The following is a 24680-nucleotide window of genomic DNA, read 5'->3' as shown; positions in this document are numbered from 1 at the left end:
CAAATACACAACAAATTCCACTTTTTTCATCCCCTCATCCACAACAACAGCCTCCCTCACATGATAGGTACAAATTGCACTCTCTTCTTTGATAAGATTTGCACGATAATACACTAGACGCTTCATTTGTAGTTAAACTTTTTTAAATTTTGAATTGGTGTAAGCTGCACGAAATTGCTTCTCAAAACGATACACCGTTAAGCAATCATACAATTTGTTACGAGACTTAAAATCTGCTTTTGTCTCCTTCTCAACCTTACTTCTCAACGCATTGTCATACTGCTTAACAAATTACTTTAAGGTTGTCTTGGAGTTCACATATCCATCAAAGAATGCATTCATACTCTCACTTCGTTGTGTAGTTGACATGCCAGCCCAAAGTGTCTTTAACATAGGCAGGAATCCACCTATGTCGCTCATGGTATAATACACCCAACTACTCGTTGTCATTCAAATTGAAATTTTCAATCATTGCTTCCCAGCATTCCTCAAATTCATCTTTTGTGAATAAATCATAAACTGCATTACTCAAAGCAACCTTTATGGACTCATATTGCGAATATCCTCGCAATTTCTCCAGAATCTTCTTCATAATATGCCATAAACACCAACGATGTCGAGCCTGTGGAAAAACAATTTTTATGGCATTTTGCATAGCTCTGCACTGGTCAGTGATTATCGCTTTTGGGGGAGCATCTGACATGCAACTTAATCATTCTTTGAATAGCCAAACAAATGTCTCCATGTTCTCATTACTTAACAATCCACAACCAAACAAAATTGACTGGCCGTGGTGATTAACTCCTATAAACGGAGCAAACGACATATCATATTTGTTTGTCAAATAGGTTGTGTCAAAAGAGACAACATCCCCAAATGCTTTATAAGTCGCCCTACTCCTTGCATCCGCCCAAAACAAATTTCGCATGCGACCATCTTTATCAAGGTCAATTGCCGAATAGAAGTTCGAATTTTGTTGTTGCATTTTATGAAAATAAAATGTAACTGATTCGGCGTCGCCTACCCCAAGTCTCAATCTTCTAGCATTCTGAATATAATTCTTTGCATCTTGTTCATCAAACGTTAATGCCTCATATCCCCCTGCTTCAACAACTATGGAATGAAAATTCCTAGCCACCCTAATCCCTGCTACATCGTTAACTTCTAGTCTCCTCTTCACTGGAGTAAGAATCCTCTTATTCATTGGAAAATGTCGTGAGTCACTTAGAATGAAATCATGAGTGTGCTCAAGCACAACCGTGGTTAACTTATATCTTCCATCTTTTTGTAGAGTGGCTCTAACCCTTGCTTTACAATCTATTTTTGACGACAAAGATGGTTCGAGGGGATTTACTTCTAATCTTTGTGTTCTATTCCGCGCCCGAGTACATTCAATTCCAAAGTACTTTACTTCTCCATCCCTTGTTACATTTTGTGTTCTATAAGCTATAGCAAATCCAAGTTGTTTCGCATATTTTGCATAAAATGTGTGTGCTTCTTACTTTGAGATAAAACACATCCCCTTCTTCGGTTCTTCAACTTCATCACTCTCATTAAATTCAACATTGTTATCTTGTTCTTCAACTTTGTTATCTTGTTTTTCAACTTCTTCACTCACATTGAATGAATTATTCATTGAATCAATATCCATTGTAGCTTCAAAGTGAAATAGAATAGAATAGACATTAAGAGAGCACAAATTATCATAGGCAGCGTGAAAAGCAAGAGAATTATCAAAAGGAACAAACAGATACTAGTAACATATATGTTATAAAAGCAAGAAAATCCACTTACTGGAACTGGAACTGTAAGTGGGTACAGATTCTTCTCAGCAAAGTAAGTGAGTTGATGTGGAGTACCCTTCAATGGAATCTGATTATAGAAAACATAACTTTCAAGTAAGTGGATCACTGCCAAAATGACAATCTATATGAAAATACCTTGTTATGAGCATTGAATTATTCATTGAATTAATTTTGAATTCATGAAGTTCATTGAATAGAATAGAACAGAACAGAACATAACAGAACATTGAATTATTCCTTATTATGAACAGAACATTGAATTTGGAATTCATGAAGTTCCTTGTTATGAACAGATTTCATAACAACAATAATGTTAATTTTGTAATAGATTTCATAACAACAATGTTAATTTTGTAACAGCAGCAGATTTCATAACAACAACAATGTTAATTTTGTTAATCTTGTTAAATTTTCATGAAGTTCCTTTTTAATTTTCATCAACAACAATGTTCCTTAACAACAGCAGATTTCATCAACAGAACATTTTTTTTCATCAACAAAAAACAACCCATTTTGTAACAAGATTAACAATCTAATTTCATAACAACAATCTCATTAACAAGAATAAATGTGTTAATAATGTTGATAAAATGTTAATCTTGATAAAACATTTTATCAAGATTAACAAAAAACAATCTCATTAACAAGATTAACACAACAGAACATTTTATCAACAGATCAATAGAACATTTCGACCCACGCCATTTCGAGCTACGAAATGGGGTTGTGTTAATAATGTATTCAATTTGCTACGAAACTTTAACAAGATTAACAACAAAATTAGACATTTCATAACAACAATCTCATTAACAAGAATAAATGTGTTAATAATGTGTTAATAAGAAGCATGAATCGGCGGAAGCACCTTTCGGCACACACATGCAGCGGCGGCAGCACCTTTTGCACACACAGCGGTAGCGCTCGTCGGTACTAGTAGAAGCGGCAGCAGCCTCGTCGGCGGCACTCTTTTGCACACACAACCTTAATCGGCGTCCTCTCTCTCACTCTCTATATTGTGTTCTTGTTTTTCTTTTTCTTTTTTTTTTTTGGAAACAAAATATCTGAGTTTTGTAAGGAATGACTTGTATACAATGAATGGGATGGGTGTACAAAGAAATGTCCAAATTCGGGTCATTTGGCCCACGCTATTTCAAACTCCGAATGGGATTGTTTTTATTTTTTACTTTGGTGTAAACCATACGTGGCTTATTTTAATCAACTTTTTTTTTATCATGCTATTAATTAGGGGAGCACAGAAGTGTACATGGAGGACGAGAATCGTGTTGGAACAAGACACCACCACATGATATTCTTTTTCATGTCACATCTTCAAATAAGAACATTTTTTGTCAGAGTGAAATTTTCGTCCGATGTTAGAATTTTGGTTAAATTATACTGGCACCCCATGATATTTAGAATTCAACAATAATTTAGAGTACTAATTTTACTGTTCTAATAAAATATTAATGATATGATAAAAAAATAAAAAATAAAAAATAAATTAAGATCCAAATATCACATGATTCACTGTTAATTCATCAGAGATAATTTTAAAATTCAAGAATTAAAGTTCTAAAACATTTTTCTTTAGATTTAATACAAATTTTTTCTCCGTGTTTGAGAAATTACACTGCATTTCTTGTTAATGGTCGTCTTCGGTTTGATTTAACAAAAATAATGAATTTATCAAATTACTCTTTAAACTCGCAAAATTTACCATCCTAGACAACAATACCACAACAATTACAAGCCACTGGAACTTCAAATTACTAACGTGTTGTTTGAGAATTAATTACTTTATTTATTTATTTTTATAAAAAATATATAAAAAGTAAAGAAAGTATTGTAATAAAAAATTTTAATTAGAAACCTCCAAAAGGAGCCTAAAACTCCTTCCACAGTTTTTGTGTGATTTGATTTTCCATCTTCTATTTAAGGTTTGTTTGCTATTTGGCACGTTATATCATTTGGTGTATAATTATCTTATTTGAGTCACATTACCTCTATATCATATTAGTATAATTACATGTGCTATGCACGAATATAAGTAAATAATCAAAATTTAATTTTTAAAATTAAATGATAATCTAAAAAATTTGTCTACAATATTTAGCAAAAATAATTTAGAATCAATTAAATTTTATTCATTTTTATCACAGTTCCATATAAGAGAATTTTTATTTTTATTTTTATGTCATTAATTGTGAGATTTAAGTTCTTAATAACAAATATATGTCATAATTTAAGTGGTAAAAATTAAAAAATAAATCAAAAAAATTATATGTATGATAAAATATAAATACATTTCGTCTTATGAGTTTCGTAAATGTAATTTATCATATGATAGTGGTAAATTACATTTGTCAATATAGTAATTTTTTTTCATGTTTTGTGAAGTCTAAAAATTATAATATGTCCTTTGTTATAAGATTTATGTAAAAATGAATTATGATTCACTTGTGATATTAAATTTGGGCTTAACATTAGATTTACGCCAACTTGTTCTTCACCTAATCATTAAAAATTGTCTTGTTCTGTTCCAAACTTATATGAATCATTTGACTTATTTATTTATTAAATTAATAAATAAATATTTGTAAATATTTTTTTATAATAAAAATAAGAAATATGGACTTATTTTATGCATACTTATTAAAAAGTTTGAACTATAGTTGAAAAAAAAACAAACTATATATTTATGTTTAAAACAATTAAATGAATAGCTATATATATTTATGTATAAAAAAATATTTAAGATAAAGCCACCCTAAATTGTAAGTCATTTTCTAGTCTTAATAAATTTAAATTTTATATGTAATTATATCATAATTTATCAGTTTGTGACTAATATGAGCTAATTTGGAGGTTAAAATATTGGATTAAAAATTAAAAAGTAATCAAAAAAATTTAATTCAAGTCAATTTTTTTCTCCAATAATTCTTGATTTAAGCCTAATCCTTAGAAAATCATCCAGTTCATGTCCAATCCATGAGTTAGTAGACTTACCTATTTATTTAATTTTTAATTAGTAAATATATTTTAAAAAAAAATTATAACAAAAACAGGAAATATGTACATATTTGTTTGGTATATTTATTAACAATTTCAAAATTAATTAAAAAATTATGTACTTATTCTTAAAATGATAAATTACATTTGTAATCCCTATATTTTAACTCTTGTGTTATTTTTGTCCTTGCAATTTTAATTTGTTCAATTTTAATCCTAAATTTATAATTTTGTCTCAATTTGGTCCAATTGTTATATTTGCTAGTGTTTTTTTTATTTATTAAAAATACATACATGAGTAGCATCTGTTATACTTTTATAGACAAAATTATAAACTTGTTCAACTCAATAAGTTAATCTCAACCAACTCAATAATTATTTTCTTTCAAAAATCTTTACCGGCATTATTAATTAGACTAAATTAATACAAAATCTAAAATTAGGGATAAAAATCAAACTAATTGAAATTACAGAGACCAAATTGACACAAGAGACAAAATGCAGGGACTATCAATATAATTTACCCTTCTTAAAATATGTCTGATTGTATCAATATTAAGATATATTTATATTTGAAAAACTATTTAAGACCAGATCAGGTTAGAACATGAATAAAAAATTAATGACTTATTATAAATATTTAATAATTATAAATTCAAACTTGATCAATTTTTTACTTAAATTTTTTTCATAGAATTAGGTTGTTTGATAATTTTAATTTAAAGTTTCAATTTTTCCTTGTATTTTTTTCAAAAATATTTTAAAATTATATATAATTATAATTTCTTTTGAAATTTCCTTTTCAATCTCAAATTAGTTATAACTTTAAGGGCGAATTACACTTACGGTCCCCATAGTTTAGGGTTTGTGTCACTTTGATTCATGACTTTTCAATTGTGACACATTTGATCATAAATTTTGAATCTTGTTTTAAATAAGGACAATTGAATATATCATTGCTTAATTTTAATGGCAAAATCATCAATTCAATAAAATATAAATTAATTTGACAAAAATAAACGTCAAAAAAATATTTTTGAATTTTTTAAAATTATTTCTATCCACTAAAGATAAAATTATATAAAATTGATAAATATTTTAGACATTTATTTATTTATTTTAACCAAATTAATTTTTATTATGTGTGTGGATGATAATCATGTAATGTGTGATTGTTTTTATTTTCATTAAATTAGTTTCTATTTTTCCAAAAGTTAAATATGACGACAACTTTGATATCATTATTAAATCAATCCATTAAATTAAAAATCCAAAACTAAAAACATTTTATATATTAAATAGGGTAAATTAAAAATACAACCATTAAGGTTTGATTAAAATACGAATCTCTCTTTGTGGTTCTGAAAATTACATTCCACCCCTGAGGTTTGTAATTTCATAACAAATCTCCCCTTCTATTAATAAATCACCAAGTCAATGAATAATTTTTAATAATGTTAGAAATATGTTTCAATTAATAATTTAGGTAATTTTATTATTGTATAAGAGAACAATTATGAATTTCATTTTTTTAGTTAATTCTGTTAAATAAAATTTTTTAACAATGGAGTATTTGTAATTTTTCAAAACACTGGGAGCAATCTATACTTTAAGCAAACCTCAAGGGGTGTATTTGTAATTTGCCCTATTAAATATATTGATTACACATTAAAATCTTAACAATCACCCATTACGTGATCATGACGATTTTGCCATTGAAATTAAGTAATGGTATCTTCAATTGTCCTTATTTGGAACAAAATTCAAAATGCAGGATTAAATGTGTCACAATTAAAAAGTAAAGAGTCAAAGTGACACGAGTCCTAAACTATAAGGATTGTTATTGTAATTTGCCCTAACTTTAATTTGGTTAAAATTTATTTTTGACTTCTCATGTACAAAAACTAACAATAAACATAAATTAATTTTTTAAACATTGTAAAAAGGTGAATAGATAAATATATTATCAATAATAATAATAACAAAACATATTTTTATTTCTCATATGACGTCTCATCACTGCATTGATAATAGACATTAATAATAAAATTCATTACGATAATACAACAATAATATATCAAATGATAAGTAACATGTGATCACAATAATTTTGGATAGTTATACCAAAGTATCCAAAATTATATATAAAAAATAATATATGATCCATGTTCAATTTTTATATAGTAAAATTCACACTTAATCTTAACCACACATTAGTTTTATAAATCAATTCATTACCCAAACTATCTACTGTTCTTCTAATATTCACTTTTTCAAAATACACCATCACCCTTATTGTTGCCATGCGCACCACCTCTACTAACCATTATACAACTCCGGTCTAGTTTTTTTTATCTTTGTAAATATAAAAAGACAATGTTATGGAAATAAAAATGTACCGTTAGAGTTTTAAAGAGTTAAAAATGAAAAATAAAAAAATGCGTGATTTTAGGTTTTCTTATTCCATATATGGGTGTTAAATTTTTTTTTTAAATCCATAAATTATGGAATAATGTTCATTATTTAAAATTTTATTTGTTGATGAGCAAGTCAATTAAATGTTTTTAATTTTTTACAAATAAAAAAATTGAAAATTTTGTTTAAGAAATTTATAAAATTGCCAAATCATAAAAAACAATGTAAGACGCCTTATTCTATAAAAATAATAATAATAAAAAAACTCATAACTATATTATCAATTCACATATATCAAAAGAAATAATGACAACAATATAAAAAATACACAAACATCCACCCAAAAAAAAAAGAAAGAAGTCAAATAAACTCTCAAAACAAAGGTAGTTAACATATATATATTTATTATCAATTTAGTTGGAAAAATACATCGAAAAAAAAAAGTCATATAAAGAAGAAAAAAAAAATGCGCACATGAAAATATAAATTTAAAAAAAAAAATACAAACAAACAAACTTGAAATAAGTTTGGATTATTGGCAAAGAGAGAGAATAACCATTGTCTCATTACGTTTGGAGAGGAGTTGATCGGGCTGAAAAAAATATCAAATATTAAGTATTTTAAAGAGAGAATTGTATTGAATTTTTAATTTCATTGGGTTTTTAAAATTTTACATTTATATTATTTTCAGAAAAGGTGAGAGTGGGATGGAGGTGGCGTACCATATTATTTTGAATTTTGAAATTCAAAATCATAGATAATTAGTATCTTTATTTTTTTTTTATTTGAATTGTTTTGATGAACATTATTTTTGGAAAGAGTGAGGGTAATTTATCATATTGTTTTGAATTTTAAAATTCAAAATTGATGATAATTATAACTTTTTTTGTTTTTGGATTTTTGACTTAAAGAACTAACCAATAGATATATATTTTTTATAATTTTTTTAAAATTAACAAAATTAGTTTAGGAGTTTGGAGCTTCCACAATAATTATTCTTAAAAAGACTATTTTCTTTAGTCGTGTTTGGCAAGATTTTTTTTTTGGGTTTTTTTTTTTAATTTTTTCCACTAAAAGCAAAGTTTTTGCAAAAAAAAACATATCTAAACAAAATATCACATCCAACCCCATAATCATTTTATTTTTTTTCTCACAAACATCATATCTAACCAAAAAAAACTCAACTATCTTTTCTCCAACAATATCTTACAACTAAAAAAACTACATAAAAACCCACTTCCCAAACATCCACATAAATTACTTCAACCCTAGCCCACATTTCAAATTTTTTCGTAAAAAAAAAAAAAAAAAAAAAAAACACAAATATAGCATTTTCCAAACAACCCCTTATCAAAAATTGGTTGGGTTGGGCCAGTTTTGGTTGATCCAATGGGCCTCGTAGTCCTCCCTAAAATATATAAATAAATAAAAATGTTAGGTAAAAGGAAAGCTAACGACGTCGTCCCGACCGTCGATCTCCTTGAGTGAACTCTCTTCTCTAGCAAAGCGAAGCGAAGCGAAGCCTATCTATCTTGGAGAGAGAGAGAGAGGGAGAGAGAGAGAGAGAGGTTTTGAGAGTGATGGCGAAGGCGAAGAGGAAAGAGCTGTTATCATCGGCGCCATGGAGAGGAGGAGGAGAAGAGAGCAGCGATGGAGACAAGTTCAAAGACGCGAAGATTAAGGTCACCAGCAACCCTGGGTCCACCCCCACCATGCATGTTCCTTCCAAGAAGAAGTTCTCCTCCGCCGATGACGATTCTCTCTCCGAGATCGACGCCGAACTCCGCTACAGCTTTCAGCGTAACTTCCAGGTCTTTCTCTCTCTCATTTGATTTTAATTTAACTTTGAATTGCTGGCTCAATTTTTATCTATTGTTTTGTTGATCTGGGGAATTGAATGTTGAATTTCTCTATCTCCTGATTGCCTCTGAAACTTTTATTTTCTATTAAAATAAGGAATCTTATCCAAAACTAACCAAGTCATTGGATATGGTTACTCTTATAATTCAAAGGAATAATTCATTTATCAGGGTGGCAATGAGAATAAATTGGTAACCACTAGAACAGAACTGTTCTACTAATCTGGTTACTTGGTGAAGTAGTAAGAAGTGGTTAAATCTAGTGCAAAAAACAGATAATAGGGTTACATTTCATAGTATTTGCAAGCTTATGTGGCTTCTGATTTTACCCATTGACTTGTTGGGAGTGTATGATGATGGACCTTTGAAGTGTTTGGTGATTAATAAGGCTGCCATCAATACCGCTCATAATCCAATTCAACATAATAAAACCAAGCCCATTGCTACTTTATCAATGAGAAATTGAACATGGCTTGATTTGTATGCAATTTGTGAAATGAGAAGATCAATTGGCTTTTGTATTGAGTAAAGGACTTAGTAAGTTAGTAGTAAAGATTTTCATCCCACTCTTTGCTAGTCGAGTGTGGGAGATGTCTATGAAACTACTTGCAAGATATAACTACATACATGTAAGAAAGGAGAGAACCCTAGCGTTCTCTTTTGTTTCCACTCTTCTTTTTCTTCTTCTTCTTCTGCTTCTTCTTCTTCTTCTTCTTCTTCATCATTCAAACTCAATGCTTAAAGTACTAATGTGCTAACTTATAGCTATTCGACGAAAAAGGAAAAATCTCAGTCATATAGATGAACAGCCTGTAAATTGAGTGAGACTTAGACATGAAATGCCACAAGAAATGAAGCCTTAAGTAACAATGATAGGGGTCACAGGTTATGTCTCAGTGCAATGTGGTGTTGCCTATCCGATTTTGACCTCTATGGTCAGTAGAATTGGTTTCGAACAGTGTCCCTCAATAACTTCACCTTTCTCTTCTTCTTTGCCTTTTGCCCCTGAACATGAGATGTATAAATTTATACTGAATTTCTGGAGGTGCCAGTACTCCTGTGAATATATTTAGGATTCTTGCTATGTGGGTGTGCATCTGTTCATTGGAATTTGTTCAATGACTCGTGAATTTAATACATTATTGCCTTGATTCCTAGAATATTCTTTCCTTGTAAAATTTGTCAATGTTCTTTTTTTCCCATTCAATCAAATATTGCAAATTTGCAAATCTGTATTATGCTTCCAATTATATTATAGTTCGGAGTTTCTGGTGCCATTATTACGTCTATTTGTGTCATGCTTATGCTGTATTTTGATACTTTAATTTGAATTGTAATTCTTTCATGCAACTACAGTTTCTTCAAAGGGTATTCAGCATCGACACCATTGTGAAACCTCTTCCTCCTGTGATGGCATACAATGTGTCCCGCAACTTGAGCTTCTTCACACGTATTTTCACACAGTTCTTTGGTAAGTCAATTATATCAAGAGCCCCTTCTCCTATTCCCACATTGAGGAGAGTTAGTTTAGATTGGATGCATTTGGTGTCGTTCCATGTTTATAATTTAAAATTTGACAAATGGGGGGCACTGTATATTTAGGTCTCTTTCTCTCCAATAGCTGTGCACAAGGAATGAAAATCTCATTCTCAATGGGTGCTTTAGGCCATTGGATGGAGATAGTTTGAAGCTTGATGAAACAGTGTTGCACAAGATATGGCACATCAGTTTAGAACTCTTTTTCTTTTTTTCTTCCAGTTTAATAAGCTTGCCAAACTATGGAATTCAGGCAGTCCACCGGGTCGCATTCCCTGCTTTTCTGTTGATCCATGTGAATTAGACCATGGAAAATTTCTTTGGTTTATATAAACATTTTCTTCTTTCTATCTTTTCCCCCAATTTGATGAAGGGTGTTTTTTTTTCTCCTTCTGGGCAGATCCTGAAGGCATCTCTAATGCACAGAAATCTCTTGGATTAGGACAAGAAGAGAAAGTCCGCCGTGTCCGTTGAACAAATTCTCAACTTTTGCTTACAACTGTTGTTTACTTTTGTACTAAAAAAATTGTAGTTGGTCTTTCTATTAAGGAAGAACTGCTATACATATTGGATTGCATCTTGAGTGCAAATGCAATAACTTGGGACATTCCATGACTTGATTGTGTCATTTAATTTGGGTTTTCCATTCTCTATGCCTTTCTTATAATTTGTGCAGGGGATAAGTTGCTGGTTCTATTTAATTTTGTTTTTAGAATCTATTTTTTAAAATTTGTATTGAAAAATTAGAAATTAATTTGACAATAATAAATCCTCAAAAAAGTTATTTTCAAAATTATTTCACCCTGAAAAAAGATAAAATCATATGAAAATGATGATTTTTTTTCTCTCTCTCTCTCTCTCTCTCTTTTTTCCATCATTTTTATTAAAATAGTTTTTACTTTTAGTGTAATAATAATAATAACAAAATCCAATTGAACAGGGCTGCTTGACCGGCTAGGTGTGAACAATCTTCATTTATGCCAATGTCTTGCATGTTATTCTTTACATAATAATAGCTAGAACTTAAAAGTAAAAAATCATGAACCCCAACAACTATCACAAGCCGAACTCAAGACAAAAAAAAAAAAAAACAATAAACACTGGAAAATGTATTAAACTCTTTTACATAATAACTAAATACGCAACGTTAATTACCCCAAAAAAATAAAGATAAAAAATTTCCAAAACTAGGCCAACTTCTGATGGAATTCCAAAACTAAGCTAAAGCGCCATTACTATTCGCGCTTTTACTGTTAGGAGGCCAAAAGTTGATGAATAGTGAAATCACTATTTGAAATCGCGATTTTAATTAAGAAAACGCTGTTCCAAATCGCGCTTTTAACATAAAAAAAATTTCTGAAGAAAACGCTATTTAAAATAGCGCTTTTACTGTGCATATAATAATTTTTTTTTTTTTTTTTTTTAAAAACGCCATTTGAAATGGCGTTTCTACTGTTGAATCACCAGCCAAAGCCACCAATGGGCACACCCATAACACTCAAGCATTGAAATAATATAATTTATATATATAATAATAATTTATAATAATTAATTATATAATTTTTATAATTTTCGTAAATATAAATCATTTTTAGGTTATGAATGGTTTGATTTATAATACGTATGTAAGGATAAAAATTTTTATAATCAAAAATAATTTTTTCAATTTTTATAATCAAAAATAATTTATAAATTATCAAAAATAATTTATAATACGTATGTATTATTTAAATCTTTACATTTTTTATTTAAAATTTTTTACAGTAAACCGATCTTCACATTTTATAATTCGTATGTATTATTTAAAAATAATTTATAAAAATTTATAATTAATACGTATGTAAATAATTTAATACGTATCTTCACATTTACATTTACAGTAAACCCATCTTCACATTTACATACGTATGGTTTAAGGGTAAATTTTTTTATAAATGACTTAAATGATAAATCAAACCATTCATAACCTAAAATTTTTTACCCTTACATACGTATGGTTTAAATAATTTATAAAAATTATTGCCATACGTATGTAAAAATCGATTATAAAAATTGCAAAAATTGATTATAAATTTTTTTTATATATAATAATAATTTATAATAATCAATTATATAATTTTTATAATTTTTAAAATTTTTTTAATTTTTACAATTTTTACAATTTTTTTACCCTTTATTTTATAAATAAAGGGTAAAAAATGATTTATATTTACGAAAATTATATTTTGCAATTTTTAAAATTATAAATAATCTAAATGTGAAGATGGATTTACTGTAATAATTTTTGAATAATTTTTGCAATTTTTATAATCGATTTTTACATACGTATGACAATAATTTTTATAAATTATTTAAACCATACGTATGTAAGGGTAAAAAAATTTAGGTTATGGATGGTTTGATTTATCATTTAAGTCATTTATCAAAAAAATTTACCCTTAAACCATACATATGTAAATGTGAAGATGGGTTTACTGTAAATGTAAATGTGAAGATACGTATTAAATTATTTACATACGTATTAATTATAAATTATTATAAATTATTTTTGAATAATACATACGTATTATAAAATGTGAAGATGGGTTTACTGTGAAAAATTTTAAATAAAAAATGTAAAGATTCAAATAATACATACGTATTATAAATTATTATAAAAATTTTTATAATACATACGTATTATAAATTGTTTTTGATTATAAAAATTATTTTTGATTATAAAAATTTTTATCCTTACATACATACGTATTATAAATCAAACCATTCATAACCTAAAAATGATTTATATTTACGAAAATTATAAAAATTATATAATTAATTATTATAAATTATTATTATATATAAAAATTATATTATTTCAATGCTTGAGTGTTGTGGGTGTGCCCATTGGTGTGTGTGTGTGTGTCAGTGTGTGGGTTGGCTTTGGTTGGTGATTCAACAGTAGAAACGCCATTTCAAATGGCATTTTAAAAAAAAAAAAAAAATTATTATATGCACAGTAAAAGCGCTATTTTAAATAGCGTTTTCTTCAGAAATTTTTTTTATATTAAAAGCGCGATTTGGAACAGCGTTTTCTTAATTAAAATCGCGATTTCAAATAGCGATTTCACTATTCATCAACTTTTGGCCTCCTAACAGTAAAAGCGCGAATAGTAATGGCGTTTTAGCTTAGTTTTGGAATTCCGTCAGAAGTTGGCCTAGTTTTGGAAATACAATGGAAAAAAGGCTTATATTGGGAAAAGCCTCAGGGGCGTAGTCATAAACTACTTTTGATCTGTATTTTATATTTTGTTATAAATTTTGTAATTATTTATTGGATATTGTTTAAGAATTTAATATCCAGATCTTTTTATTGTTTTTTTACAAAATTTAGGAATTTTATACTAATGAAGTTTTTATAAATTCATTATTTTTTAACTTAAGTTAATATCCACACTCTTATGAATTCTTCTATAACATTCATATTTTCCTATGGATGTGATTTTATAAATCTATCATCCACACTATTTCAAAGTATAAAAGGTAAGAAAAATAAAACAAAACCCTTTCGTCTACTCTCATAAAATTAAGCACCACTTGTCCATTGTCTATCACTTTTTTGGAGCTGTAATTGCAGTTGGTGAAAAAATTAATTACCAAAATATAGAAGACTTGTTCCAAGTTTCATCGGAACACCCTTGCTCCAAATTACTTTAAACTAAAAATTTTGAGAGATTGACTTGAGATTTTAAGTTTGATTCACTGGAATGGTGTCAGTTTCTGTCATAGTAATTTAATTCTACTAATCTATTAATATCCTATCATGCAAGCTAAATTTTTTTTTAGGCTTCATTTATTTCGTTTTAAAATTTTCTATACTTTAAAATATTTTTCATATAAACTGATTTTACACAAAAAGTATAAAAAAAAGAATCCGATGTTTGGTTGACATATTTACTGGTAAGAAAGCAAATAAATAGTCACTTTACTAAAAGGCCAAGTTAAAAGTGAACTTTAAAAAAAAATAAAATTAATTTATGAAATTTTTATTAAAACATTATTTTAAAGTCTGACAAAATATATATTTTAAAAAAAATTGTTTACCTTTTGTTACCAAACAACAAAAAAAAAAATCATAAAATATTTGTAAATAAAAACAATGAGGTCAACAAGGTTATTATTCAAAAAATGACTGAAGCCTTGAAATTTCAAGACTCGAATGTCTCGAAGTTGTTTTTGTTTTTTTCTTGGCTATGTTGGTTTGTCTTTTAGTTTTTTTTTTTTTTTTTTGTAAGGGCAGTTATGTGTAAGAGTGTGCTAAAAGACTAAACATTCCGCATTAATTCAATTTGTGTGGTTTGATAGGGTGATAAAATTAACTGATTAGTTAGGCTGTTAGTTAAAATTTGTTAATTTCATACAGTGTCGTACGAGTTCATATTATATTTTTATTTCAAATCAAGAAGATTCAAAGGAAATTTTAACTAGCAGCAGTTGAACTGATCAGTCAATTTTATTATCAAATCAGTCCAATTCAACTGACCCACCCATCTTATCAAATCACACAGGACTGAATTGATACATAATATCTAATTTTTTAATACATTCCTATACATAATTACCTTTCAAAAAAAAAACACATTTCAAGCCATTCAAGCCTCAAAATTTCGAGGTCTCTAGCACGATTGTATTAATTTAACCAAAAAGACTACGGGTCGACCCAGCATTTATCAAATTGGAAAACTCCTCCTGAGTTAAATCCTAGAGTAATGCATGCAAGGGTGAATATTAAGCTTCATCAAAATGGCATCGTTTTGGTAAGTAATTTGAAAATAAAAAACACACAAAAAAAAAAAGGAAAAAAAAAAAAGATGGGTTCGTTTGGTTTGTATTTCTGAAAAATTTTTGGAAAATTTTCTCTACAAATAAGTTTTTAAAAGTAATCAAACCAAACAAATTTTTTCAAAAAAATTTCTCATAACTTTTAAACCAAACAAGTTTTCCAAACAAATCTCTCTCACACACACATCAAATCAATCACTTTTTCCAAAACTCTCTCTCAAAATAATTTTCCAAAACATCTTTTGAAAAAAACCAAACCAAACAACTTTTCGTACTTTTTATCTCTAAAACACATCTCTCAAACACAAACCAAACATACCCAAAGATCTGAATCGATCAAGAAATAGCGAAGGAGAGAGAGAGAGATGCTGAATCGATCAAGAAAATCTTGGTGAAGCTGGTGAGTTCATAATCTCTACCCTCGGAATATTTTCTCTATCACTTTGAATGCAATGTTTGCTTTCCTTTGTCAAGACATTGTGGTTCTGTTGGAATTTCAGCCACAACCCATCTGGGTTTTCTTCAAAATCTATACAGATTCAAAAATCAAAACTACTCCAGAAAAATATAAACAATGACTAGATTGCAAAATTGATGACGGTGAAGAAGACCCACCTCTGTTGTTGTTGTCATCGTCGTCGTTTTGTAGGGAGTCCCTCCTTGAAGAACAACAGCGTTTGATGAGAGGTTTTTGAATCCTTGAAAAAGTAGACCATAAATTGTGAGGTGTTAAAAAGCTTCCGAATCGGAATGGAATATCCATTTGAATCTGTGTATATGATTCTTCTACTTGGTGATAATGCAATATGGTTTCACAATCTCAGCCACAGCTTCAATCTGAGACTCTCTCTCTCTCACTCACTGTGTATGTATGTGTTATCAGACTGACTGCGCTTCAATCTGTTTTTGCCTTTTTCAAAAATACCCACCAAAACGACGTCGTTTTGGTGTGGCTTAATCTTAGCCAGTGACCACTCTAGGATTTACGCTCTAGAGGATCTTAGCGCCAAAAGAACCGGGTTATGCATCGAACTGTCTGAAAGGGTCTGTGACTTCAATTCATAGCTTCTCACCAAAATAAATAAATAAATAAAAAAGCTTCAATTCATAGCTTTACCAGATCTCTCTTCCTTGTTCCTCAAATCGTTGAGAAAAAACAAGGCTTTGAATCGTTTGGTTTATTAATCTCCCATTGTCTTTCCAGTTTCCCCATTCCCTGAATCTCCAATTCCATTACCACGAATGGCCAAATACTGGAGTGATCAGTGAACAACGACTGCGATCTTCCTTGTCCAATGAGTTTTCTTTCTCTGTGCCCTAATTTGTATTATTGATTCAATCGATCTTTTTTTATTTGAGGGTTTTGCTTAATCTAGCAGTATTTGTATTTACATGGATTTATTACAGTGGGTTTAACCAAATCGGGATGCCCAATTCTATTTAATGTCTGATTATTGGTTTTTTTGTCTTTTATAAGTAATTGGATAGGTTGAATATAATTTTTTACTCTTTTGCTAGAAAAATCAGAGTGCTATGAACAATGGTGTTTGATTTGTAAAATCATAGCGACATGAACCAAATTTTATTTTTTGCTTAGTTTTTGATTCATGCAGGTTCAATATTGATTTTTGAATGGAAACAACACAAACACAACTTCACTCTGCACATTCTTGAATTACTGATTACCAATGTTACACGGACTCTTCAAAATATATCAAATATCCATGTTAAGACACTCAGCACTTGGACAAGGTTATGGGCTATGTGTCCAATCCCTTCCATTGGGCACTTCTTATATATTTGTATTCAATACTATATATTGTGGTATAATTGCTATAAAATGAGTAAAAGGTCTTCTTGACATTGTATGTTACATATAATGCCATTTTATAACAAGATAGATTAAAAACATAGAATAGAATCATTTTTGGTTGAGTTTGCATATCCTTAAATTTAAGGTTTGATAGATCAGACTTTGGATACGCACCTGACACCCCGTATATGAGTCCATGTAACACAACTGATTATTGTTAGTCTGACCACTGGTCCACAACCCAGAACACTCTAATCTAATTTATGTAATCCCGCCTCTTAGAAATTGTGGTTGTAGATACGAAAAAACAAAAAAGCCTAGAGAATATAGTTCTGGATATGACAAAAGAAAAAGAAGCAAAAAGTAAAGTAATTAATTATAATTTTTCAACCAGGTCAGTTTTTTATGTTTTTGAGTTTTGTAATAATTTTTTCATATCTTAAACTTAGAAAATATGAGGAAGAAGAACTCCGAAAATATGAGGAAGAAGGAATATATTTCTGTTATATTCAAAACTTCTTATCTTACAAGACCAAATGACACTCCTTATATAGGAGATATTACAAACATCATTATAACCCATTATATACCACTTACATATTATATATTACCACTATCTACCACTATCATATTATAGACATGCCACTATCTACCACCAACACCACTATCATATTCTATACATGCCACTATCTTATTATATACATTAACACAAATTTCCAGCACTCCCCCTCAAGCTGGTTTGAAGATATCTTCCATAGCCAGCTTGCTAGTCAGCTTATCAAATTGCTTCTTGTGTAGTCCTTTCGTTAGCACATCAGCTAATTGTTCACCTGTTGGAAGGTAGTGTTAATTTTAGAAGAGAAAAAAAGGTTAGGGTATGAGTGGTTAATCATACCCTTTTATATTAAATCATAAATATAAGTTAAGGCCTAAATAAAGGCCCATTACAGACTGAATGAGAATAAAATGGGAAAAATCCTAACACTTCTAACACTCCCCCTCAAGTTGGTGCAAAGATATCTCTCATGCTCAGCTTGTCGAGAATGTCACGGAACGGTTTAATCCCTAATCCTTTGGTAAGAACATCAGCCAATTGATCCCCAGACCGCACGAAAGGCATACATATAATGCCACTAGTAAGCTTTTCCTTGATAAAATGCCGATCAATCTCCACATGCTTGGTCCGATCATGCTGAACCGGATTATGGGCTATATTAATGGCGGCCTTATTGTCACAGTATAGCCTCATAGAATCTGTGTGATTAATCCCCAAATCCCGCAATAATAATCGAATCCATAAAAGCTCACACACACCTTGAGCCATAGCTCTGAATTCGGCCTCTGCACTAGACCGCGCAACAACATTTTGTTTCTTGCTCCTCCAAGTAACTAGATTTCCGCCAACGAAGGTACAATAGCCAGAGGTGGATCTTCTATCAGTTACTAAGCCAGCCCAATCAGCATCTGTATATGCCTCCACATTGAGATGACTATGCTTTGAGAAATAAAGACCCTTACCCGGAGAAGATTTCAAGTATCTCAGAATCCGCATAACCGCCTCTAAGTGAGTTGCACGTGGAGCATGCATAAACTGACTAACCATACTAACTGCAATAGCAATATCAGGCCGCGAATGGGATAAGTAAATAAGCTTACCCACTAGTCTCTGGTATCTCCCCCTGTCTACGGGCTCGCCTCCTTCATCCTCACTAAGCTTTAGTCCGGGTTCTAGTGGTGTATCACATGCTTTACTTCCAAGCATTCCAGTTTCTTTTAGCAAATCAAGCACATACTTTCGTTGACATATGAAGATACCATCTTTGGACCGAGCAACCTCAATGCCTAGAAAGTACTTCAATTTGCCTAAGTCTTTGATTTCAAACTCATTAGCCAAATACTCCTTTAATCGAGGAACCTCCTCAACATCATCCCCTGTGAGTACAATATCATCCACATAGACAATGAGGGCTGTTGTTTTACCATGTGAGGAGTGTTTCACAAACAAAGTATGATCTGCTTGACTTTGTTTGAAACCATATCTCAGCATGGCTTGAGTAAACCTCTCAAACCAAGCCCTAGGAGACTGCTTAAGGCCATAAAGTGACTTGCGTAACCGGCACACCTTTCCTGTGGTTTTAACATCCTCAAAGCCAGGGGGAATGTCCATGTACACTTCTTCTGCCAGATCTCCATGGAGGAAAGCATTTTTTACATCAAATTGATGGAGAGGCCAGTCAAGATTAGAGGCAAGGGAGAAAAGGACTCTGACAGAATTCATCTTAGCAACCGGTGCAAATGTCTCCTGGTAGTCTACTCCATAAGTCTGAGTAAAACCCTTGGCCACCAATCTAGCTTTGTAACGTTCAATTGAACCATCGGCTTTGTGCTTTACAGTGTACACCCACTTACATCCAACAGGTCATTTGCCCTTAGGTAACGCAGCCAATTCCCAAGTGCCATTTTTAGCAAGCGCTCTCATCTCCTCCATTATGGCATGCTTCCACTCAGGAGTAGAAAGAGCATCCTGAAAATTTGAAGGAAGACTCACAGAAGAAACTTTAGACAAAAAAACTTTATAGGAAGAAGACAGATTAGTGTAAGAGACAAAATGAGAAATAGGATGTTGAGTACACGACCTAACCCCCTTCCTTTTAGCAATGGGAATATCTAGATCAGAAATAATTGAGTTACCTGGACCAGAAGGAGAGGATTTTGGACACTCATCAGAAGAAGAAGATAGCAGTGGAGAATCTGAATTGGTCTCTTGTACCTAAGTAACTTTCTGTCTACCCTTGTCCCTGACATACACTTTGCCGTCTTTCACTGCAGATGGAAAGTCAGCATTCTCAATAGTTGGATCATCAGTAATAATAGTCTCAGGAGCCGCAATAACTGATGGTGATGGTAGTGGTAGTGATACAGGAGTCTCAGGAGGCGCAATAACTGATGGTGATGGTAGTGATACAGGAGTCTCTTCACACCAAGGCTCCCCCTGAAGAGATGACGGGGACACCGGGGATGAGAGAAAATACGACTGGGATTCAAAGAAAGACACATCCATAGAAACAAACCATTTGTGAGAGGGGGGATGATAACACTTGTAGCCCTTTTGAGTGGCGGAGTAACCCAAGAAGACACACCGAAGAGACCGAGGATCCAACTTACTACGGGTAGGAGAATGATTATGAACAAAGCACACACACCCAAAGGTTTTGGGAGGAATGGAGAAGGCAGCAGAAGCTTGGAAGCCAAACAAAACATGAAGAGGAGTTTGTGTTAAGAAGAACTTGGGTAGGAAGCCGATTGATGAGGAACGCAGCAGTGAGAACCGCTTCCCCCCAATAGGATCGAGGAACGCGCATTTCAAAGGATAAACAATGCGCAATATCAAGAAGATGCCGGTTTTTACGCTCGGCAACACCATTCTGTTGAGGGGTATTGGTACAAGAAGTTTGATGAATAATACCATGAGTGGCAAAATAGCTGGCAAGTCCAGAATCAATGTATTCCCCCCCATTATCAGAACGCAGAATTTTGACAACTGCCCCAAATTGAGTGCAAAGCATTTTATGAAAATTTTGAAATACAGAAAACACCTCACATTTGTCCTTCATAAGATACACCCAGGTAGTCCTAGAACAATCATCAATAAAGGTGACAAACCATCGTTGACCCTTTAAAGACACAAAACGAGAGGGACCCCATACATCAGAATGAATCAAAGAAAAATGAACTAAACTTTTATTAATAGAAGGAGCAAAAGAAGCTCTGTGTTGTTTGCCAAGTTGACACGACTCACAATGAAACTCAGAAACATTATGTTTCAAAAAAACAGAGGGAAAAAGATGCTTAAGTAACAAAAAAGATGGATGCCCAAGACGGCGATGCCACAGCCAGATGTCTTCCTTGGTAGATGGAGACTGAATGGATGAGTGAGCCAGCTTGTCTACTTGATCCAAGATATAGAGACCATTCTCGTGTCTACCACTGCCAATCATCTTCCTCGTGATAAGGTCCTGAAACAGACAATGGTCAGGAAAAAACGTCACACTACAATTTAAGTCCCGTGTAATACGACTCAAAGACAAAAGATTAACACTAAAATTGGGAACATGTAGGACAGAAGATAAAGGGAGAGAAACAGTGGCATGAATTAAACCTTTCCCAGACACAGAAGAAATGGTACCATCAGCAATGCGAACTTTATCCTGCCCTGAAGAAGGGGTATATGCGGAGAACAAATCAGAAGAACCAGACATGTGGTCGGAAGCACCAGAATCGATAATCCAAGGTAATGTTTGATGAGAGAGAAAAGCACTTGTAGAAGAAGCTAAGTTACCTGACTAGGCAATATTACCTGAAGATGAACTAGAGGCCCGACGGTCTAGCAAGTGGCGAAGAGCAACCTCCAACTCAGAAGTAGAAAACCCTGAGATATCAGCAGATGAATCAACTGGAGCTGTGGACTGTGGCTCAACTGTATTAGAATGATGGGCTCGGGCATTGGGCCCACGGCCTCGAGACTGTCCGGAGCGACCCCCTCGAGAACTAGAACGGTCTCCACGACCGCCAGATGGTTGCCCATGCAACTTCCAACAAGTCTCACGGGTGTGGCGAGGGCGACGACAAAAATCACAGAAGAGTGTATCCTTCTCAGAAGGAGGGCGAGAACCACGATCCCCATCTCGAGAAGGGACAGAAACTAAGGCAGATCGATCAGAAGAGGCAGCCAGAAGCATAGCAGAACGACGACTCTCCTCATTCTGCACATAAGCAAACGCTTCTTGGAGAGAAGGAAGAGCATCCATACCAAGCACACGACTCCGAACAGGATCAAACTCCACATTCAAACCTTCCAAAAACTTGAAGACCCGCACTTGTTCAACAAATTTCCGATAACCAGCAGAATCTGTGGGGAAGACCGGCTTGTAGTCTTGAAGATGATCAAGTCGCTTCCACCCATTGCTAAGGAAAGTAAAATACTGGAGAATAGTCATCTCACCCTGAACAGACCGGTCAATAGAGCGTCGTAACTCAAAAGTCTGCAAGAAATTACCTTTGCGAGAATACGTAGTGGCCACAGCCTCCCAAATATCCTGTGTTGTGTCCATAGACAAGTATCCCTCACCAATCTTCGGAATCATAGAGTGTATCAACCAACCCATGATAAGAGAATTGGTAATCTCCCACTGATCATAACCTCTATCGGTGATACTGGGAGCCTGTACACGCACATCAACATATCCCATATTCCCTTTACTCTTCAAAAATATAGTCAAACTCTGCGACCACGCTAGATAGTTCTGACCATTAAAGAGAGAGGTGGTGATTTTCTGGCCAGGGTGGAGGGAATCGGTCATCGAAGTGGTCAAAACAGGACTCGCCCCTTGCGTAACAGGCTGCGAAGTAGCAGACTCACTAGTCAATTCAGCCATAATGACGTCACGACGGAACCCTCACAAACACATCTAGAGTGAATCACAAACCCGAAAGATGGGAAGATAATAATGAATTTTAAAATAAAAATTTAAGAGGACATTTTTTTTTTTTTTGAATTTTCTGTTTTTTTTTTTTTTTTTGTTAGAAGACAGATTAAGGAGAGGCAGATATTACGAAGATAGAGAGAAAGATGAAGACGAAGGTGTTACGTGCAGAGACAGAGAGATGTCATCGAGGACAGACCACAGGGCTCCAAGCTAGCCGAGAGAGAGATGAGCCTGTGCCTTCGACTGGAGTCGCGACTCCGACTGGGGCTGTCAGAATCCTAGGTGCCTTCGACTGGGGCTGTCGGAACCCTAGGTTGTGCCTTCGACTGGAGTCGGGATTCCGACTGGGGCTGTCGGAACCCTAGTTGCCGTCGACTGGGGCTGTCGGAACCCTAGGTGGCTTCGCCAGAGGCTTGCAGGCTGGGGTGGTGATGCTGTGGCTGCCGGAACCCTAGTTGCCGTCGACTGGTTTTGTTTGTTTTGTTTTGTTTTTTTTTTTTTTCTTCTCCTTCTAGGTCTGCTCTGATACCATGTTAATTTTAGAAGAGAAAAAAAGGTTAGGGTATGAGTGGTTAATCATACCCTTTTATATTAAATCATAAATATAAGTTAAGGCCTAAATAAAGGCCCATTACAGACTGAATGAGAATAAAATGGGAAAAATCCTAACACTTCTAACAGGTAGGTCATACAGATTATGTCAGCATTGATTTTCTCCTTGATGAAATGTTTATCCACTTCTATATGTTTTGTGCGATCATGTAGAACTGGATTATGAGCTATAGATATAGCTGCTTTGTTGTCACAATAGACCTTCATAGGTGTCGGGTGAGAAAGCTTTAATTCTTCGAGAATTCTTTTAATCCACATTACTTCACAGATTCCATGGGCAACAGCTCTGAACTCTGCTTCTGTACTACTCCTAGCTACCACATTCTGTTTTTTACTCCGCCATGTAACTAGGTTCCCACCTACAAAGGAGTAGTATCCGGATGTTGATCTCCTGTCTGTAACACTTCCTGCACAGTCTGCATCTGTGTATACTTCAACTTGAAGATGTCCATGTTTCTTGAACAGTAAGCCTCTCCCTGGAGTTCCTTTCAATTATTTTAAGATCTTATAAACGGTCTCAAAGTGCTCTGTCCCTAGTGAGTGCATGAACTGACTTACCATGCTGACTGCAAAGGCAATATTAGGCCGCGTATGAGACAAGTAAATCAATTTCCCTACAAGTCGCTGATATTGTTCCCTCTTTTTGACTTCTTCAGCCTTAGCAGCTTGTAACTTCAAGTTAAGCTCGATCGGAGTCTCCACCATCTTACAACCAAGCATACCTGTTTCTCCAAGGAGATCAAGAACATATTTTCTCTAATTAACGAATATACCTTCCTTGGATCTTGCAAATTCCATTCCGAGAAAATACTTGAGGGCTCCCAGATCCTTAATGTGAAATTCTTTTGCGAGTTTCTTTTTGAGGGCTGCTAACTCTGCTTCATCATTACCAGTTAAAATGATGTCATCAACATAAACAATCAAAATTGCAATTTTACTATTTTTTGAATGTTTATAAAATATTGTGTGATCTGCTTGACTCTGCGAGAAGCCACAACTGATAACTGCCTTCCCAAAGCGTTCAAACCACGCTCTTGGTGATTGTTTGAGTCCGTATAATGACTTGTTCAATCTGCATACTCTGTCGCTTCCAAGTCTCTGCTCAAATCCCGACGGTAGGCTCATGAACACCTCCTCTTCAAGATCACCATTAAAAAATGCATTTTTAATGTCAAGTTGATGTAGAGGCCAATCTGAATTTACTGCAAGAGATAACAGTACTCTGATGGAATTTATTTTAGCAACAGGAGCAAACGTCTCCTGATAGTCGATCCCATAAGTTTGAGTGAAGCCTTTAGCCACCAGTGTCGCCTTGTATCTCTCA

General features: G+C 32.6%; 1 protein-coding gene, 1 long non-coding RNA gene and 1 pseudogene across 2 annotated transcripts; 1 reads left to right on the top strand and 2 right to left on the bottom strand.

Annotated features, from left to right (window-relative positions):
* Positions 1-712: 712 nt before the first annotated feature.
* LOC145803999 (protein FAR-RED IMPAIRED RESPONSE 1 pseudogene) lies at positions 713-1204 on the bottom strand (annotated as a pseudogene).
* A 7465-nt stretch (positions 1205-8669) lies between these two features.
* LOC114299334 (zinc finger/BTB domain protein) lies at positions 8670-11239 on the top strand. The gene is made up of 3 exons (XM_028244055.2): positions 8670-9040; positions 10445-10559; positions 11025-11239. The coding sequence occupies exons 1-3, from the start codon at positions 8810-8812 to the stop codon at positions 11096-11098; spliced, it is 420 nt and encodes a 139-aa protein (XP_028099856.2). The 5' UTR covers positions 8670-8809; the 3' UTR covers positions 11099-11239.
* A 4362-nt stretch (positions 11240-15601) lies between these two features.
* LOC145804119 (uncharacterized) lies at positions 15602-16780 on the bottom strand. Its single transcript, XR_014345727.1, has 2 exons — positions 16061-16780; positions 15602-15974 (listed from the first exon to the last, which is right to left on the bottom strand). It is a non-coding gene; the product is annotated as an uncharacterized LOC145804119 (long non-coding RNA).
* Positions 16781-24680: the final 7900 nt, after the last annotated feature.

Source organism: Camellia sinensis, chromosome 12 (genome assembly GCF_055761805.1).
Source record: "Camellia sinensis isolate YWXY chromosome 12, ASM5576180v1, whole genome shotgun sequence".
Lineage (NCBI taxonomy): Eukaryota > Viridiplantae > Streptophyta > Magnoliopsida > Ericales > Theaceae > Camellia > Camellia sinensis.
This window is presented reverse-complemented; position numbering and strand designations above follow the sequence as displayed.

What these genes read in the sequence shown, in the direction of transcription:
- LOC114299334 (XM_028244055.2), top strand. Translation starts at nt 8,810, where the DNA reads ATGGCGAAGGCGAAGAGGAAAGAGCTGTTATCATCGGCGCCATGGAGA. An exon ending in GCTTTCAGCGTAACTTCCAG is followed by an intron (nt 9,041 to 10,444) that starts GTCTTTCTCTCT and finishes ATGCAACTACAG; the next exon opens with TTTCTTCAAAGGGTATTCAG. An exon ending in TATTTTCACACAGTTCTTTG is followed by an intron (nt 10,560 to 11,024) that starts GTAAGTCAATTA and finishes CCTTCTGGGCAG; the next exon opens with ATCCTGAAGGCATCTCTAAT.